Source organism: Ictalurus punctatus, chromosome 5 (assembly GCF_001660625.3).
Source record: "Ictalurus punctatus breed USDA103 chromosome 5, Coco_2.0, whole genome shotgun sequence".
Classification (NCBI taxonomy): domain Eukaryota; kingdom Metazoa; phylum Chordata; class Actinopteri; order Siluriformes; family Ictaluridae; genus Ictalurus; species Ictalurus punctatus.
The window spans coordinates 30728318-30749654 of NC_030420.2; the positions used below are offsets into that span (position 1 = coordinate 30728318).

Genomic DNA, 21337 nt, shown 5'->3' on the forward strand with positions numbered 1-21337 from the left:
TCTGGCCATTTTGTGTAGATTTGTTATACATAATCAAAATGTGGAAAAGATCAAGGGGGTGAATACTTATGCAAGTCACTGCACATATACAAATATTATATTATATTATATATATATATATATATATATATATATATATATATATATATATATATATATATATATATAATTTGTGTGTGTATATATATATATATATATATATATATATAAATTAATTAATTATAGGCTATATAGTCTTTTTTTTTAAAAAGTGAAGTGTAATTTTAAAAACAGAAAAAGTACAGTAAATGTTAGAGAACAAACTTCTAGCACATTCTGTAGTGCTCCAGGAAGAAATATCTTTGTTATATATAAAGTTTAAGAAATGTTATTTGAAGTAGCATCCGAAGACTCATCACCTTCATTCCCATCCTCTTCTCTCTTCATATTTTAGCTTCCTTTCTCCTTTTCTAGGCTCCTAGAATAAACAGGAACAAAGACAGAATCACATCAACAAAAACACCACTCAATCCTGTTCACAGCAAAAGTTAGTTCACCGAGATTATCGGCGCGACGTCCGAGACGCTTCATCACTCTTCAGTAAAAACTCACCATCTCTGCACGAATCCAAACTGTGGTTTCGCGTAAACGTATTTACGTACCTGTGTCCAATCTGCTCCTTGCGAAACTCCTCAGCAGGCCCACTTCAGCACAATAACGAGTCCGAATAGACTTCTGTTAATTATGTTTATTATGCCATGAATGACAGAGATCTGGCAACACCCAGGTGACTAAACCCACCGTGGAGGATCTCGTCTCAGGGTTTTTAATGAACTTAAACTTGTCGGGAATCAGCGTCTTTTACTATTTAGCCGAATCCAGGATTCGTCCAACACAAATAATGTGTGTTGTAATTTGAGCTCGATTTCCTCGAGTTTCACAGCCAAGATCTGGCTTTGGGGTTTCTCACACATTTAAAGACGTGTGAAATTTTTAGTGTTTATATATGATAGGATCTTTGAAACAGGCATGATTTTCCTTCACACTTTACTGTACTGTACCGTATTGTGACTTCTTTTCTCTTCACACGAACCATAAAAGACCTTCACGTTTAAGGCTCAGATAAGAAACCAGAACATGATCACTATCTGTTTATTATCAGCCTCAAGAAAGAGGCCACTAAAAAGAAATAAAAGCCAACACGGGGCTTTACAGAATATTTACAAAATGCCAGACACATTAAAGAAATGGAGGAATTTAAATTAAAAATAATAATAATAATAATAATAAAAACACCACAAAGGTCAACAGTTGCATGTGAATCGTTTTCCACATAAACATAAGCTCATTTGATGTGAATAAGAAAGTCATAGACATGCAGTTAATTTCACAGTTAGTTCACAAACCTTCAGCCGGACGCTTAACCAATCAGGGAGCGAGACATTTCAACCTCACGTCTGAAGAGGAAGGGTTAATAAAAAACCATCTCGCTTGTACCACCTCGGCGTTCAGAATACAGCACGTGATCATGTCGTGAGACGATCACGGACGAAGCTCACACGTGTTCCTCTGAAACCTTCATAAACATCTAACGAGGACGTTAAGGAAAGATTAGTACGGAGGTGAGACGTGAAGACGTGCACACGGGGCCAGATTCACTAACGCACACAGCTTTTTAAAGTAAATCATCATCATCATCATCGTGTATATGGATCAAAGACGAGACGTCTTCCGGCTCATTAACATCGCGCATAATTCATTCGCTCATTCAATTACATGATATTTACTGTGGTTTCTTAAAAGTGTTATCTGAAAGGGAAAAAAAATATGAAATTGTATTGTCAATGAGGAAAATGTTAATATTAAAACAAAAAAAAAAAAAAGAAAAACATTTTTAAGTACAAATTCATCTCTGGGGCATTTTATTCATTTGAGATTTATTTATTTATTCATTCATTCATTCATTGCTGTTTCCTCTTTGACTCGTATACATTAAGGTCCGAAAGATAAAGTCCTCCACTTTTTTTATTTATTTATTTATTTTTTATTTCATCTGTTAGTAAAAATACAAACTTTTTATTTCATGTTGATACTTCATATCTGTTCAGAAATCCTATGACGTGAAAATATATATCTGTTTACTTTATGCTCTATTACTCAGCTGTCCACTTTATATCATTAAGAGCAAAAGTTTGTGCACCCCAAGACTTTCAAAAAGCTGTACTTCACAAAACTAAAACTCTGCAAAAAAAAAAAACAACAACAACAAAAAAATTGATGAGCGTATCCTGAAACAAAATGACAAAAATAAGGCAAAATAAACAGAAAAATAAATTTTTTGATCTCCAGACCTGATCTGAAGATGGGAAACTAGAAGAATATAATATTGGAGATATACGCTGCGTTCACGCCATGTTGTTACTAGAGGACACTCCGGACGTTCTACTCGGAGCTGTTCACGTCCTCGGACTCGGAATTAAACGAATCCGTGCGAGATGTTGACAACCGTAAAATAACATTAAACTGTATTGTGTCTTTCTTTCTTTATTTTCAAATTAACCTTGCATTATTACGACATTAATAATAGTCAATTATACGGATTATCACGAGATAGCCACTCAAATTGGCACTGGCTTCAGCAGTAAACCAGCAGTAAACCAACCTCGTAATTACGACATGGCGTGGGCGCAGCTATAGCTACTCGGAGGATTCGAGAGGCAGTTATAAAGGCAAACGGTCACGCAAAAAATGTTTACGTTATTCGAAAGTATCAGAAAGGTGTACGGAAACCTTTTAACAGATATCGCGTGATATAGAGGAACGGCTGTGAAACCCAAACACGCTGTCGGTAGAAATCTGTACGATTGTGTCTCAAGGGCGCGCAAACTTTTGCACTCAACTGTATCGTTTGTTATAATACAGCGCTGTTTAATTCTCCAATCTGATTGGTCAGAAGATGTTTTAAAAACAGTATCTGGTTTTGTTTTAGGCGTTTTGTTGAACATTTATGGAAGGAGTCGATTGAAAGTGCCAGCTTTGCAGTGGCAGCAGCCGCATCACACCACTCCATCTAAACTGTTGATTAGTTTCCTAGAACAGCACTAACTGTATTTGTTTTTCCTAACTGATGAAATAAGCGAGTTGTTGATGTCGGACTCGACGTTTCGGACCGCGGAGTAATCACACAGTGGGTAACGGCCTCAGTAAAGCAGACCCTCACAGGCGGAGTATGGCTTTAGTGAATCCTCTGTTCCCTGAAAATCCAGTCTCTCTCTCGCTCTCTCACACGCACACACTTTAGCTGCCTGAGGTCACAGACTGTTTTTTCCTTCCTTTTTTTTTTTTTTTTAAGACCCCAAACGGATACAACGACAGGTTTAAAAACAAACTTAGACCTGTTTAATTCCAGTGAATTTTCCCTCGACAATCAATAAACTGATATAAACTCATCCGTGGCCGTTATGTACAGCTTTAACAGCCTCGGAGAAAAAGAAAAGAATAAAACGAATCGTTTCACAACAAGGAAATTAGCATTCTTTGTGAAATTAAAAAGGGGGGGGGGGGGGGCCTTCAGATGTATAAAAAGCAGCTTCATGTCCCAGATAAGTCTCTATAATATAATATAATATAATATAATATAGATATATTACTATGCTGTAAATCCCAACAAAAAGGTCATAAAACCTTTGATAGAAATCATAACCAAACCCCACACACACATTTTGTCCAACACCCCAACCCATCACCATTACGTCACTAAAACATGTGCTTATGTGCTCAAAAAAATATAAATATAACATTTCATCTGTTAAATCTGCTCAAACGTCTTGTTTCGCTCTGAAAAGATAACTGATGTGAGAACAGATTTGGCATGTTTGTATCAAATATTTGCACAAAAAAAAAAAAAAAAAAAAACCAACAACCCTTTTTAACATTTTGTAACATCACTGAAACAACGACTCATTTTGTCTGAGCAGGAAAGAAAGAAAATAAGGAGAATAAAGTCTTTATATTATTTACACGTGTCATTGTTTCGACGTTACTGTACAGTCACAAGTGCATTGAGAAAGGCACAGCATTAGCCATTTGTTAGCACTAGTGAAGCAAATATGAACACACACACTCACTCACTCACTCACGCGCGCACACACTCACGTAGAGGATAGGTGTGATTTTTCTGAGATAGGACCCACAGAGTTCACCAGTGTATATCAAGAGAGTTTTACGTTTCGTGGAAAGCTGATAAAGAGATTCTTGACTTTTGACAGTCGAAAATTTTGGAACCCTTTGTGTCTCAAGATTCGAAATTATTCGTGCAGTACACATTTAGTGCCGTGTACCCTGTAACTCACTGGGGTAGGGGGGGTTCCTATTTCCTATGAATTCCTATTCGTAACCTCATGACGGTCTCTTCAACCCACAGTTCAGCAAAAGTGACGTCAAATCAACATGGCTGCTCACGGCACGAACAGTACACAAAGTAGCGCTTCCATCCATCCATCCATCCATCCATCTTCTATACCGCTTATCCTTTTCAGGGTCACGGGGAACCTGGAGCCTATCCCAGGGAGCATCGGGCACAAGGCGGGGTACACCCTGGACAGGTGCCAGTCCATCGCAGGGCACAATCACATACACACTCACACACCCATTCATACACTACAGACACTTTAGCCACGCTAATCAGCCTACCATGCATGTCTTTGGACTGGGGGAGGAAACCGGAGTACCCGGAGGAAACCCCCGCAGCACGGGGAGAACATGCAAACTCCACACACACAGGGCCACGGTGGGAATCCAACCCCCGACCCTGGTCAATCACAATTTATCAATCACAATTTATTTAAAGTGAAGAAGCGCTACTTTGTGTACTGTCACTTGAGTTAAGTATTCGCTTTAGATCAAATCGACATAGACATACACCACTTGTTTTGAGGAGGTAAATACACATCACTCATCTAGCTAGCTAGCTAGCTAACAAAAGGCGAACAAAATGTCCCCCCCCCCCCCCCCCCACAGCTAGTTTGAAAACGAAGTAATTCCGAGTTTCGGCTTCCGGCTTCAGAGTTAAGACGAACGCAGCACAGAAATTACGTTAAGAAACGAAAAATACCTTACCGTTTCTATAGTAACAGCTCGTTCACAACAGACTTGTCTTGCAGACGATAACAATTTACCTTTATTTACCAGGCGGAAAAAGTGCCAGTCGGTATGGTGAAGCTTTTGCTGTGTGTTTATTTAACGTACATCGTGAGGAAAGAAGAGTTCGAAAACTCTTGACTGTCAGCGTATCAGTTACATGTTGGTCGCAAACCTTGGTGGTGTGGCACTGATTGCAAGTGGGCACTGTTTTTAAAAAAAAAATGATAATAAAATGCAATGAGTGTTAGCTTCATGAGTAGATTGTACAGCCTAACTTGCATTGTACATTTATTATAGACTCGACTGATTCCCAGAATTCCCAACGTTGTAGTGCAACAGCAAGAACGATACTATTGATTAGTATTATAGCGAAACGTACTGTAGGTGCACAGGCGGAGCGTACGGAGACTGCAGCGAAACACCACACTACTCCGTTTCATCCGGTTTCAGTAAACTCACAGTGTTACGTTAAGAATATTCCTACACGTGGTTCGCGTTACTCGGAGCTTTTGCGGAGTTTACCGCTTCCAAATCATTCTCGGGCCCTTAATAAGCCGAATCAGGTGTGTTACAGGAGCGTACGCACTTTACTCAACCCAGCAGCTCGAGTCTGGAGGAGTGACTGAGAAGTTCATTACTAATTAGTACTTGGTAATTCTTTCTAAAATGTGGGTTATTTAGATCCGCTTTGGGCAGTTTTGAAACAGCGCACACTATTAAGTGCTGTTACATTTCAAATCAGAATCCACGGAAATCCTGAGGCCACGGGATGTCATCGTAAGAGCGCTACACGTCTTGAACGGTGCGGCCTTTGACACGGGAAAAGCCAACCAAAAAAAAAAAAAAAAAACGTTGAAATTAAAAAAAAAAAAAAAAAAAAAAAAAAAAAAAAAGAAAGAAAGAAAAAAAGAAAGAAAGACATGATCCTAATTGAAGAAGTGAAAATAATGATGGGGAAGAGTAGTGTTTTCTTGTATGTATTTATGCATGTATGCAGGGTTGAAATCCACATTCGTTTGTTTCACCCGCCACGCACTATTCGCTATATGCACTGTGCGTCGTTACTATGACAACCGGTGGATATGCGAGTGTGTTGGGATAGAACTCAAATATTAAATAAATAAATAAATAAATAAATAAAGCAGATTTGGGCTCCAGAGCGGTGCAACAGATGAGCGCTCATCTTCAACACCATCACTGAGAGACTCGAAGTGAATTTGAATCCTGACGATGGCCGGGTGACAAGGAAGCAAACGTTGCAGTGCTTTGTGGGAGGGAGAGACGGAGGGAGGGATACCCTGGCAATTACAGGGTTAGCGACCAATCGTAAACATCTGTGAGCTCATGCATTTGGAAGAGGGCAGAGAGCGCCTTCCTGAAGCTGCCCTGTGAAGATGCGACTGGCCGGCTTCACGTTCCTGGAGTCACGTCTTAAGCCACGTGTTCACCCTTCCTGGTTCGAAGTCGACCAAATTGGGAGAAAATTGGCTGTCTGAACACAGCCATACTACGTGTGCAAAAGTTTGTGCACACCTGACCACCATCTGTGCTCGTTGAACATCCCGTTCCAGATTTATTCCCCTCTTTTTGCTGTTATAATACGCTCCATTCTTCTGGGAAGGCTTTCCACTAGATTTTGGAGCATGGCTGTGGGGATGTGTGTTCATTCAGCTACAAGAGCGTTAGTGAGGTCAGGCACTGACGTTGGACGAGGAGGTCTGGGGGTGCACATCATCCCAAAGGTGTTCAATGGGGTCGAGTCAGGGCTCTGTGCAAGACACACGAGTTCTTCCACTCCAACCTTGGCGCACCACGTCTTCATGGAGCTCACACTGTGAACAGGAACACTGTCACGCTGGAGCAGGTTTGGGCCTCTTGGTTCCAGGACAGGAAACTGTAACGCCACAGCCTACAAAGACATCCTATATAACTGTGTGCTTCCAACTTCGTGGTAACAGTTTGGAGAAGAACCACGTATGTTCCACATCACACATGGGTGTGATGGTCAGGTTCTGCATACTTTTGGCTCCCATACTGTTTTTCATTTCAGCACTGCTCTGGGATTAGATATGAAAAGAAAACCATTAGCCCTCAAGGCAAATTAACATCATCTTATGTGTGTATGAAGTAGGGGGTCCTTCGGATCATCGTTTGGACGGTTCTACAAATCCGTATCGGTGGAGATCCTGCTGACAGAGCACTGATAACGTCTCTCTCTAGGGCGCTAATCAGCGGCGGAAAGTTCCGTGTATCCGCGTGCACGTGTGTCTACGCATGCCGTTCATTCATACAGCGCGATTATGCTCAATCGGACGGATTTCTCAGTCGGGATTTAAAACGGCTCAAATCACCTGGGATACGAGTTCTTAAACAGCGTGGCCCGCTTCATTATGTCAGGAAAGCTTTATAGAGAGAGATCATTTAATCACAGTTTTTAATACCGGCACTGGGCCGTGTTCACAAGGAATTGATGTCTTCATTAACAAAATGCATCCACTTCACATTTCTCATTCGCTAACTATTTAGCCTTTTTTAAACGTAATTTGTACTAAATATTTGTTTCGTCCCCTATATATACATAAATGAGCTATAATTTCCTTCTGTAACCATTTCATTATTAGTATTTTATTTTTGCTGGTGTTTTATTAGCGCTCCCCCCCCCCCCCACACACACACACACCCTAACATGTATATAATAAATAAAAATTATAAATTTAAAAAAAAGCATATAATGGAATGATTGAAGTGACATAAATAATGATTATTAATCTCATTATATGTATTGCTGGTAGGCATGAGGCATGTTTGTGGATGCAGATGGATATGAAGTGAAATCTACACACAAACGTGGACAGCGTGCAGAGCCCAGACTCGCCGTTAGCTGCACTTAGATATGTTTAACGCTGGATCATCGAGCTGGCAACGTGAGCGGACAAGCCCCACCGCTTCGTCTTCTTCAAAAGTGACGTGAACGGCCGAAGCCTGGCCAAGACCAGACCTATTGGCTGTAGTGAGAATTATTCTTCAAAGCATCATTCCCACTGGAGATTTTTCTTTTTTGACGAATACAAAAAAATATATATATATAAATACACGCTTTCATATCATTCAGGCCTTCGTATAAAGACGAAATGCAGGACTAGAATATCATCATCATTAGAATAATATCGTGTTTCAGGGCTTTATAGCATAGGAATGTTAAGAAATGTTAACTTCCCCATGAAGTGTGTTAACTGATGACGCGCTCTGTAATGCTACTACAAACGGCACACAGTGGGGCTGCTACATCCGCACTGAACATCGCTTGCCGCGTTAATCGACATGCACTCGGTTTTAGACAGGCCCTTAGACATCCTAAAAGTAGATAAAGAGAACCCAATTAAACAAATGCGACAAAAATGCTACACTTGGTCATTAATTTCTTTATTGAGGAAAATGATCCAAATATTACACATCAGTGAGGGGCAAAATTATGTGAACCTTTGCTTTCGGTATCTGGTGTGTCCCCATCGCGCAGCAATAAACGCAACTAAACGTTTCCGGTAACTGTCGATCAGTCCTGCGTGTCTGCTTTGGAGGAATTTCGGTCCTTGAGGTCCTTCCACAACATTTCTATCGCATTGAGGTCAGGACTTTGACCTTTGAAAACACCCGACTCTAATTTCACCTTCAAATTAACAGCTAATCCTAGACGTTCACATACTTTTGCCACTCACAGACATGTCATATTGGATCATTTTCCTCAATAAATAAATGACCGAGTATAATATTTTCCGTCTAATTGGGTTCTCTAACAGAACTTCCCGTGATCTACTTTTAGGACTTGTGTGAAAATCTGATATTTTAGGGTCATGATTGTGCAGAAAGATGGAACACTCTAAAGGGCACACAAACTTTCAAGCACCCCTGGTGTTTATTCATTGTATTTATTTATTTATTTATTTGTGTGAGGAGTCTCAGCCAAAAGAACTCCGACATCAGCATCTAGGACTATTTAATACGCTGTGTGTACCACAGGAGAGAACGTTAGGCGCTTGTGCAGATGTTCTATACAGCTGATGAATTTCAACAACTGCCCTTAGACTTCAATTATAAAGTTCGTTTCGAGTAAGTTAGTTTCAGTTCTTGTTGAAAAACACGTCGAGTTAAGTGTAGAATGGTGTTTAAGGCATACGGGGGAAAACAGCAAACCTGCGAGTAATAATGCGCCACCTCTAGGTTTTGTGCTTTACACGAATAATCTGACAATTAGCATAATTACGGTTAAAAAAAAAAATTCGCCCATTGAGTCACGACCCAACCCTGATGTGGTCGAGCCTTTTCTTGGCCCCTGACGCTACCGCCGTGGTTTTATTGCAAACACACCTGATCTTGTTAATCGAGATTTTTGTGAGGATTATAGCCTGGTGTGTAGGATTAGATTTCATAGATTAGATTTAATTGAGTAGGACTCAGCAAATAATAAAAGCGCTCGCACTATGACTGTGCACACACAGACGCCCCGTTGTAACCCGTGAGAAGAGAGAGCAGACGCTACAAAAAAAAAAAAAAGAAAGAAAGAAGGATAGAAAGAAAGAAAAATCAACCCAAAAGCAGCAGAAAGAAGAGGATTAGAAATCCGAGTTAAAGAGGGATTACTGGAAAAGAAAGTCATGAAGGGTGAGGGAGAGAAAATGTTGCCAGCAAAGGTTCATTTCACCAGCACTGACTTTGGAAGGAACCCGTCCGTCTGCGAGGAAGAGGAGGACGAGGAAGAGGAAGGGAAGGACTCGGCGCCGGTGGGCGGAGCCGCAGCTTTGGGTAGACTGTACATGTAGACGGCGCCGATGACGAGGCCAGCGCCGAGCGTGAACAGGACGTCCACGTGGAAACCGAAGAGGTAGACGGACGTGACCGTAGACACCACGATGGAGAAGGAGGTTGCGAAGCCCTTGAGGATGTTATCGGCGTATTTGACCACCACGGCCACCAGAAGGCCGCCGAACGCCTGGTTGAAAATCACGCCCCATACCGTGGGCGTGTAGCCGAACAGGAAGCCCTGCTCGGCGATCTGCGCGCCGTCGTTCCACCACAGGGCGAGCAGGCCAAGGAGCGTCCCGAAGAGCCCCAGCTGCACGTTTCGGAGCCAGAGTGAGGCGCTGCTTCCTTTCAGGATCTTCTCAAAGTAAACGCCTGCGAAGCCCGACGACAGGCAAGACACTATCACGGCCAGCAGGCCCTTCACGTAGCTCTGAGAGCCGGCCGAGACGATGGCCTCCTTCTTCTTGCTGCCGTCCTGCTCCAGCTGGACGATGGCCACACCGGCGAACAAGAGGAGCAGAGAGACCCACTGGACACGGGACAGGCTCTTCCTCAGCATGAGCACCGAGAACAGCGCTGTCGTTAATATCTTCAGCTGATAGGTTACCTACACACACACACACACAGAGACAGAGAGAACACGAGTGGAGAAGGGTAGACCAAAATTGCAAAATTATCTTCATCGTTATTATTGTTATATAAACACGTGCAAATGTGCTCTGATGCATATATTGAAAGCCACTACCACCATGATTATTGATGCATGTGATTATTGATGCATTATTGAAGCTGTGCAAAAAAAACAACAACAACAACAACAACAACAAAAAAACAAACCCCAGTACATCCTGAAGTATTTTATTTCTTTAACAAAATGACCTCATGTGGTTTTATCCATTTATAGTTACATGTCATGGTGTGGAACGTCTGCTAAACAACTTATACCTGATATTTAGTTATGTAGTACTTATGTAAGTCAAAAACACAGCTTGCCATGCTTCTGAGGGAAGGAAAGAACAAAACAGAAAACAAAACTCCTCTATACTGAAAACTTTCCTGACTGTTACAACGTGCCAACGCTGAAAACTCGAAATGCTAAACGCTAAGGAAAAATATCCTCCCAGAAAACTACACCATATCAGGAATTACAATTTTAAACAACGTATTTATTTAGCATTCCCGTAAGGAGTCTCCAGCGTGAGAGCTTACAGGCAGAGGTAAAAGGTACATCAAGCAACAACAACAATTATTTTTTAATGTTACTGGTGATAATAACAGTGAATCACACCACCTCCGCATCGATTCGTTTCCTAACAGCATGCCCGGTCGTGTTTGACGAGATCACTCAAGAACGATAATTGATCATTGACTATAATTTAACAGGACAATACACCGTGAACCAAGAACGTCAGTTCTAAAGCACGACGCTCCTCGAAAGAAAGTGAAGAAGAAAGCCAGTGATTGCTTACCTGGAACGTGGCAGCTGGTAAATTCGAGATGGCCACATACTGCAGGTTGTTCTGTAGCGTGTAGATAAGCGATGGAACCGCCAACTTCAGCGTGTCCCAATACTGCACCACTATACAGTCGTACAGCAAGGCTACAAAGTCCCTGATGTTTCCTGCGCAGAAACAGACGGAGCGTTCAGCACTGAATCCAGCCCTGAATCTACAATCCCCCCCCCCCCGTTACATCGGTTTAAAGAATTTCAGACAGGGGCACACGGGAGGCGCTGAAAATTTGAGAGGTTAAAATGTTAGCGACGTTTGTGTGAGGATCTACTGGAAAATCTGGTAATAGGAGAGGATTTATTATTATTATTATTATTATTTATTTTACTAAGAGCGAGGACTCCTGGCGTACAATGTGGTGTAAAAAAAAAAAAAAAAGACCAAGCATTATTTCAATTTTATATATACAGTAATGTGTAAAAATAAGTACACCCCATGGAAACCGTTGGCGCTTTTTTTTGTTGTCGCATATTTGGACAAGCAAACATTTGATCCTCTTTGAAACGGCGCCTATTAATTAAAAGGGGATACACAATCAAATGACACAAAATTGACATTTTGTAGTACATTTCACAATTTCGATGAACAAGAAACAGATCAGTCACTTGGAAAAAGTAAGTACACCCCTACACACCTCATCACACCTTCAAAGCTATAAAATTGTTCAAGTTTGGGTGCCAGTGATTAGGACCTGTTTAGGAAGTGCAGGTGGAACCGGTCTTATTTATACCGCCCTCATATCGAGTGTCTGGCGTTCCGTTCCCTTCGCTATTGAGGTGTTTGGTGTCATCATGCCGAGATTTAAAGAGTTCTGTAAGGCTCTCAGGAAAAAAATAAAAAATAAAAAGTTGTGGATGCCTAGGAGTCTGGCAAAGGATTTAAAAAAAAAACAAAGGGAACACCAGACAATAGATATGAGAGGAGTACAAATAAGACCGGTTCCACCTGCACTCCCTAAGCAGCTTCTAATCTCTGACAACGTTTACATGGACAGCAGTAATCTAATTATTGACCTTATTCTGAATAAGACAATATTGTGATTAAGGTGTTTACATGAGTAGCTTTTAGAATACTCCTTTCATGTTCCAGTTTTACATGTTATAGAACATAGAGTGACGTCCCCATGTCATGCCGTCCCTCCAGAATTTCACGTCATCGTTATGGGACCGTACACAGTTTTGGGAGTTGCATTTTACGAAAGCTTCAAGTGCAGTTAATTAATTGTCATGCTATACGTGCTAATAGACGACTGCTTGAAGCCGTGGGCTGCGTCCGAAACCGCGTACTAACCAAGTGTATAGCAGATGAAGCACATGTATTACACCTACTATACAGTAGGTAAGTACACGGTTTCGAACGCAGCCTTGCGTTCTGAAAACTCCCACACGACGTGATTAAGGTGTGTACATGTCTGTAATGCACTTCCATAATGCGAGTAAAATAGGAATACTCCACATGTATTAATACGTATTCGAGTATGACTTTAGCCGGAATAAGGTCACCAATAAGCGCCGTTTACATGCTAGTTTCTTAATCAGAGTATCGTCTTAATATCGGATTACTGTGGTCCATGTAAACGTACTGACTGATTCGAATTGTATGGGTTTGAAGGTGTGATAAACGTAAGGGTGTACTTACTTTTTCCAAGTGACTGATCTGTTTTTTGTTCATTTACATTGTGAAAATTACTACAAAATGTCAATTATGTGTCATTTGACAGAGTGGATCACCTTTATTAATAGGCACCGTTTCAAATATGATCAAATGTTTGCGCGTCCAAATGTGTCAAAAGCTAACAAATTTCCATGGGGTGTACTTATCCCCCCCATGACTGTACAGAATCCTGCAGAATCTTTCTACACAATAGATTTAGGCATATCCATTTACATAAGCTTATGGGACATCTATTCCAAAACCATGGGCATTAATAAGGGGTTGCTCTCCCGTTGTATTTATAAACAGCCTCCAATCTTCTGGGAGGGCTTTCAAGATTTTGGAGTTGTGTCTGTGGGAATTTGTGGCCATTCAGTCAAAAGAGCATGGTGTGTATATACGTATACATGTGTGTATATATATTATATATAAAAAATACCTCTCCCGGTCTAGCAACGGAAGAGGTTGCGAGACAAAACTAGACTCCTACAATCATATGCTTGACCTTCTCAAGGTTTCTTTTTTTAATTACTAAACTTTCCAGAATTCTCTTATTCAGCTTCTTTTGGTCAACGATGAAGATCTTTAACTGGCAAAAACATGAAATAGGGTGTGCATTAGCGCACAGGATGACAGTAATTCACTTATTCCATGTCGAAATGACGGTGGTGACTTCCTAGTTTAGCTAATAATCAGCTCTAACAGACAAAATGAACCAGATTGCAAAAGCACACTGAAGTAGCTGGAACCATCTAGAACAAGCTTGGTCTGACGACGATGACGTTACTCTTTGTTTATCTGGACTGCACTTCAGAAAATGTTTTTAAGAACATGAGTCATGGTTGCGCAAGCTGATTATTAAGTCTTCAAAAAATGTGTCACGTCGTTATATTTGTCACGTACTTATCAGGGCCATATTTTCAGGATGTACTATATTCACCCTTATCCTTTCTCGCATTCGTTTTCAGTACGCGTTTTATCCCGGATATCAGGGTTGCGGTGGAGCTGGAGCCTGTCCCAGGAACACTGGGTGTGAGAGGAAAACGTACACGAACAAGACACACTCGTACATTTTCTGGAAAAAACCGCCTTAAAAAAAATATATAAATAAAAAATATCCCTAGTTTTCCCCCCAAAACACTTCTGGAATATTTCCAGACTTCTTCAGTCATCTCAAGAACCAGAACGAGGACACACCTCTCTTCTGGAACAGGATGACGATGAGGCAGGTGAAGACCTTCAGGACCTCAGCCATGACCACAGCGGACGTGGTGAAGAAGCGGTCTCCCGGCAACGTCCGCACGTAACGGATGCTGAGGATGAGCGAGGCATTCTGGATCACCAATACGGTCAAACTGATGTACTTCAACTTCCTGTTCGCTGCAGAGGGACAAACAAAAGAGACGATAAAATTACGTCCAAACTGTAACCGATCTTAACATTTAAGGATGTTCTCAACATCAGTCAATCGTCTCCTAATGTCAGTGCTGATGGAGCGTTGTGGCCATGACCGTCATAAATTAAACCTTCAAGCACCTTTTAAACAGAAGTCTAAACACATAAGACTTTTGGGACAATCAGAACACGAATAAGGACAGCACGATAAAGTACAATGGCACAGATACCTGTATTAAGCAAGCAATAAAACACTTGGGGCAGTGCTGTTATAGAAAAACAATCGACAACGGAGTGGTGTGACGTGACGTAACAGAGTTACTACAGGTACCACCGCCCAAAGATGATCGTGTTCCTGTAAGAGCACATCCTGAAGTGTTTTATTCCCCAATGTTAACCATTTTTAAGAACAACATGTCTTGTATTTTTTAGTTACATTCAGTGCTGTGGAACATCAGTCATCACTTACCTTAATAACTTACAAATAGCGACACAGGAGACACGATACTTTTTCCCGGCTGAGAACGGTCTGCTGGGTCAGGGTTAGGCCTCTAGAGGCGAAATAAAACGATCACTGGCCAGATTCGGTGTGTTATTTGAAGTGTTTTTTTGTTCCTTTTGGACGTCTCTATTTTTATGTTATTTGCAGTGTTACTTTTCAATCTTTTATTTACTTTAAAACTTACTCATAGTTAATATATTAATATTTGACATTAAATGTACAGTACATTTTCATGGTAAAGTTCAGCAATATTTTACTTAATATTTCTATTTCTATTATTATATGTAATATCTAGTGTTGTGTTTTCTATCAGTATCAACTTTGAAAATCTATCGGTTGATTAATGGCTTATCAGCAGGTACAGCCCGGCGTTTCAATTATTAGTCTCTGGAAAATCCACTCTCTACTCCTGAGTGATGTGCTGAGATGAGATGTACAACACGTGGAGTCTGGAGTGTGTTATTCTACTTATGATGCCAGACTGATTAATGCATTCATTTTTCATTTTTAACCTGAAAACACTTACTGTCTGTATAATTCATACATACAGGCCTTAAACACCACTATTTACGGTGTCGGTCATATTGGTTCTCCTGATTTGTTGTTGCCATAGTACCCGAAGCACGAGCTGTAAAGAGACAGCCCTCTTCGGGAAAAAGGGCGGGGAGAAGAAGCTCATTTGCATTTAATGAGACGGGCGAAAACGGCATATTTTTGCTTCCACCCAAAAAGGGGCGCTTGCAGCACGGTATAATGAATGGAGTTCTTTGAGCTGAAAAGTCACAGGCACATTCCGGGGACACCCGAGACTCGTAAAAAGGCGCACGATACGGTCCTCTTTAAAATAAAAGTCTCCTAACAAAAAAGCTTCACCACATAAACGATTTTCTTTCTTAGACACATTCTTAAACCGTTTATTATTAGACTCCGATTTGTGCGCGGCTTCCGCCATACGAGTCCCTGTGTAGAATCTGTTGCTATAGAAACGACAACGTATCAGAACGAGCGCGTTAACAACATCAATCCGTGGTTCACGTCACGGCCAGAACTCCTGTCCGAGCTGCGCCGTTACACAAAACTAATAACGACCAATCAGATTCGAGAATTTAACCACGCCGTGGAGCGACGTGTTTTAATCCGTATATGGAGCGTCCGCCATACTGTGTTCGCCGTTACCGTGGAAACGTATATAAACATATTTCAAAGTTTGCATTAATATAAACCTGAGAGTTACCTTACAGGCGGAACTATTGTCAGAGCTGTAAATAAGTAAATAAATAAAGAAAATATATTAATCAAAACCTTCTGCTCAATCAGACTTGAGAAGCAAACAGTGCAATGATATTAAACAAATATCACTACACCGGGAACAAAGTCTTAAATCCGTCATTTCATTTATTTAAAAAAACAAAAACGACTAAATCCATTTACAAAAGACTAGTCTCAAAAGTTTTCAGTAATCCTTATCCTGAATAATCCTGACTAACACGCAGGCTTGTTCAGTCTTAAACGCATCACCGACGAGGATGTTTGCTCACTCCACCCTGCCAACATACACACACTAACAATCCGTGCCTTTATACACACTCTGAGCAGTCAGGCACTCCACCCAACACACACACACACACACACACACACACACACACACACACACACACACACACACACACGCACACGCACACTTGTCCTCAGCAAATACGACTGTACAGTGGAGAAATACAGCAAGTACGAACACCATGATGCTTCGGGAGATTTTAATAATACGTAGGTTTGCTATAAAACCTACCACCTGACTGCAGTGATGCGTTATGTTCTGATGAAAAGCCACGACTACAACAATATTAGTTTACTTTACAGGGGAAAAGGAGGAAAATGTTAGTAACTGTAATCTACTGTGAGTAACAGATTATAAAAAGTACTGATGAGACCCGTCATGCTCTCGGAAATGCTACGTTCACACGTACAGCGAATTTACACATTCGCCCGTCTCTGTACTTTGAAGTCGCCAGTAGAGAGAGAGAGAGAGAGAGAGAGAGAGAGAGAGAGAGAGAGAGAGAGAGAGAGTTTGTCTATAAAATTCACCAGTGCATCATATCCTACAAGATGAAGGAGAAGCCGTGTGCGCTCCATCATCGTGGCCATCCATCTGCGGCAAAAGAGTCCGGGTCCACGAAACAATTCAGGCTCGCGGGCAGCGTGGCGGATCACGGATCGGGTGCGCTCTACTGTCTTCACTCTCGGTGATAGTCGCTGCACCAATGCGCTCCGAATTTGCATAAAAGTTAAGTTATTTTCTCAGCTTTGTCGCGTCGCTGGACCCGCCGACATCTGGTCGCCAACGTTCGCTGTCGTACATGTCACCGGAAGTCACCAGCTCTCGTTGAAAATGAACGGTCTCCGGTCACTTAGACGTGTGTGTGAATTATATACATAATCAGTTCAGAGTATCAGTCAGTACTGAACCAGAACTGACGTCTTATTGCCTTATGCTGACGTAAACGATGTGACGGAGCTGTGGCGTGAACCCAGGACGCCGCTACTGCACCCATGATGTTCCACCTTGTCGGAGGGTCTGATCGGTGAAGCCGGCGTTACGCTGGGTGCGATTACAGCAGTCTTTTAAGATTATTACTTCTCAAACTGTACAAAAAGCTCCAAATACAATGCTATAAACAGGCTGCGGCAGCGTGAACCCCGTGTGTTCCCCGTGATGACGCGCGTCGAACGTTTAACCTGCGTTTAAAGAAAGACTACGCCATCGGTCAGCGGGGAATATTCTCCACGAAATATTCTTCTAACCGAGCGTCACGTCCATTACGACGTTTCATCGTGAGATCTGTAGCTGGCCCGCGAGTCTGGAATCTTCTGGAACTAAGAGCACACATGGAAGTGCAGGAAATGTCCAGGATAAGTCAAGATATTCTGACTGCTCTGTCGTGTGGGTCTCCGTCTCACTCAATATCGTCCACGCGAGCTGGCAGCACACCTGTTCCTGATCCTCAAGGTTCACTAATTAACGGCAGGAGTCTTCATCATCGTTCAGGTCACACAAGGAACTTCAAACAAACATGCTTCTCATGTCAGCAACTACGGTTTCAGAAGAATGTGATAAAACGCCCGTCATTAACACTGTTAAAGGAACGCGAACTGGCGTTAAAGGTGGTCTGACCAGCTCCACCTGATTCTCCACAAAAGCGACAGAGACTACGGCGTGAAAAATGTCCCGCCGCAACCTGCATTTAAAAGGTAATAAATCTGAAATCATAAGCGAGTATTCTTCAAACTCTAATTAAACATGTTCAGAACATGTGTTCTCTCAATTCGCATTTTGAAAATGGGATCTCATCCAGAAAGATTTTCCTTTCCCCGTCATATCTGATTCATCATAAGACTAACATTAAAACCGATCTCGAATGACACGGAACACCTGGGATAAAGGTAATTACTGATACGGAACACGGCGTCCTCTTTCCAAACAGAAATAAAGTGACCGTAAGAGACGGTGACATGGCAGGCGCCCAGGCAGACTGAACGGATAAGGGAACATCTCCGACTGGAAATCAAAAAAAGGATCTTCAAGAAAAGGTCAACCGTATTACAAGTTAACGTTTTCCGACTTCACCAATAAACATAAAGATTTCAACATCCGACGTAATGACGAGTGCCGTCAATCGATCCGTGTTCTAGAACATGAAAGGAATACTCTAAAAGCGACTCATGTAAAACACTTGAAATCAGAATATTCATCAGAATAAAAACTTCATCCGGTTCATGAAACGTTCGACTAAATCTAAACTCTGGAAAACAAGAGCTAGGATGACTTTAAACTAAATCTTTATATCCAGAGATGTTTTGAAAAGACATTCAGAAGGAATTAAGACGACTAAAAACCCAACACATCCTGGTTTAAAGACCCAATTCGAATGTAATCGGTACAATGAGTACGGCTGTACTGTAAAATTGGACATTTTTGCATAAATTTCAATAATCTATAAACACTGAACAATAATATATATACATATTTTAATAAATCAAATAAAGGGGAAAAAAAAACCCCGCAGGATTTCTTTCCCCCAGGTGCAATCTGAGAATATTTGAAAATGTTTCTGCACAAGTTGATCCTATTTCTAATGATATATTTTGGGATACAGCTTACAAGGTATTTATGATATTTGGATTCACGAGCAATTGATTTCTAGCCTTCGTGCCAAAGATTAAAACAGTTAACGTTGAATGTTTTGTGGATTAATTATTATTTACTGAAAAGAACGAATCGAGTTCATATTTCGGTTCAAGCCAACAAAGAAACACCGAAACGTAAAGATGTTTCCAGGTTGTTGTTGTTGTTTTCTTTTTGAAAAGGCAGTGTTTCGACCATTTTGATTTGGAAAAGGCGTGCGGATAAAGCTTGAGTTTTCTAAACTTGATTCTTTTAAAAGTTGAACTTCAAACCCTGGGAGACAACTTATACATTCAGCTCAGCTACACTAAATCCTCAGTGATGTACTAACTGACAGAAATGCTTTTTAAAGTTTAAACGATTTGTAAAAATGTTCAATTCAGGCTGTATTGCCATTGACATTTCTGACTCTTTTCAGTGTCTAGAGTCGGTTCAGTTAAATGATTCGTTCACCACTTAGTTCAACTGCATCGTCCTTATGTTGTGTTCCATTATATTGAGCCCGTATTCAGAATAATTGTTTTTCATATTCAGCCAAATACAGTGTACTACTGCATGCAGTGAATCCCTGGAAATCTTTGTGAATCAAATGAACACGAACTCTCACTGACTCAGGAGTGAATCTTTGTAGTGCCACTACAGCCTGAATTGAACATTTTACAAATTCTTTCAACTTTAAAAAGCATCTATTTTCAGTTAGTGCGAGAGGAAAGTAACAAGGCGGGGTGAGAAATACAAACACTAAACATGCTGCTAAACATTTAAGGTCAGCTGTTATATTTCGAGCAAGAAAGAAGCCATTACCATCAGTGTGTCTGCGTGAAGGAGTCTTGTGTTCACCTGCCGAGGCTGGACCCTGGTTACCTGCTGCCATGTTGGCACTGACGTCTAAATCCCCGGACTGACTGTCACAGCTAACAGCACCTACTGTGGCTTTTCCCGGGCTAACCGTTAGCCACAAGCTAACTAAATTAATCCCGATGGATTCACTTCATAATGAAAAGTTGTCTAAATGCTCCGTGACATGTTCCAAAACTAAAAAAAAAAAAAAAAGAACACACACACACACAGGCAAAGACTGTAAAGACGCACACTAGTGCTTCCGGCGAAAGCGTCGATGGATACGTCATATTCTTTCTTCTTCGTTGGTGTTTAATATATGGAATTTTGGTGAAAAAACTGTAGGACGCATTACCGCCACCAAGCGGCCTGGAGGGAGAAACACATTAAAAATACAGGCTTCTGAATATATCCCCCCTTTTTTAAATTAATAATAACATCTTACATCTTTACATTACATTACATTAAGAATTGAGTATGTGTGTGTGTGTGTGTGTGTGTGTGTGTGTGTGTGTGTGGTTGTCTGAGAGTGAGAAAGAGAAAACATACTAATGGGAGGGATGGGCACACCAAATTGTTGAGACCCCCCAGGCGCCCCGCGGCCCCCACTTTGAAAACCACTGCCGTAGAGTACTGTACCTGGGTTGGTCGACAAGTCTCCATCATTACATCCATACATTTTTATACTGCTTATCCTACAGGATCACTGGGAACCTGGAGCCTATCCCAGGGAGCATGGGGCACAACGTGGGGTACACCCTGCACGCAGTGCCAATCCATCGCAGGGCACACTCACATACACATTCACACACACATTCATACACTACGGACACTTTGGACGTGCCGATCAGAATACCATACATGTGTTTGGACTGAGGGAGGAAACCGGCGTCCCCGGGTATCCAATCCATCACATGGCACAATCACATACATATTCTCATACACAACAGACAATTTGGAAATGCCAATCAGCCTACTGTATGTGTCTTTGGATTGGAGGAAGAAACTGGAGTACCCAGAGGAAACCCCCAAACCATGGGGAGAACAAGCAGACAAATGCAGTGATGCATTTGACAGCATGTGTTCGGACAATTGTGGGAGACAAAGTGCACGAGAGACAGTACAATAAAATGGACAGAACAATAAATGAATACAATGGGACAAGAGTATAAATACAACAAAGAGCATTATAATGGTGTAGTGGGTGGTGTATGGTTAGGGCATAATCACCACTAGCAGCATAGAAGTCCTTGAGTTTTAGAAATAAAATGACAGTGATGTAACTGGTAAGGGATACTCATTTCTATGCACTTATTTGAAACTGTGTGTCCTGAT

At 41.3% G+C, this 21337-nt stretch overlaps 1 protein-coding gene across 1 annotated transcript; it reads right to left on the bottom strand.

The window, feature by feature from the left end:
- Positions 1 to 193: 193 nt before the first annotated feature.
- slc35a2 (solute carrier family 35 member 2) lies at positions 194 to 20290 on the bottom strand. Its single transcript, XM_017468585.3, has 5 exons — positions 19967 to 20290; positions 14283 to 14465; positions 11391 to 11542; positions 9831 to 10528; positions 194 to 457 (listed from the first exon to the last, which is right to left on the bottom strand). Exons 1-5 carry the CDS (start codon positions 20034 to 20036, stop codon positions 430 to 432), a joined length of 1131 nt encoding a protein of 376 aa, XP_017324074.1. The 5' UTR covers positions 20037 to 20290; the 3' UTR covers positions 194 to 429.
- Positions 20291 to 21337: the final 1047 nt, after the last annotated feature.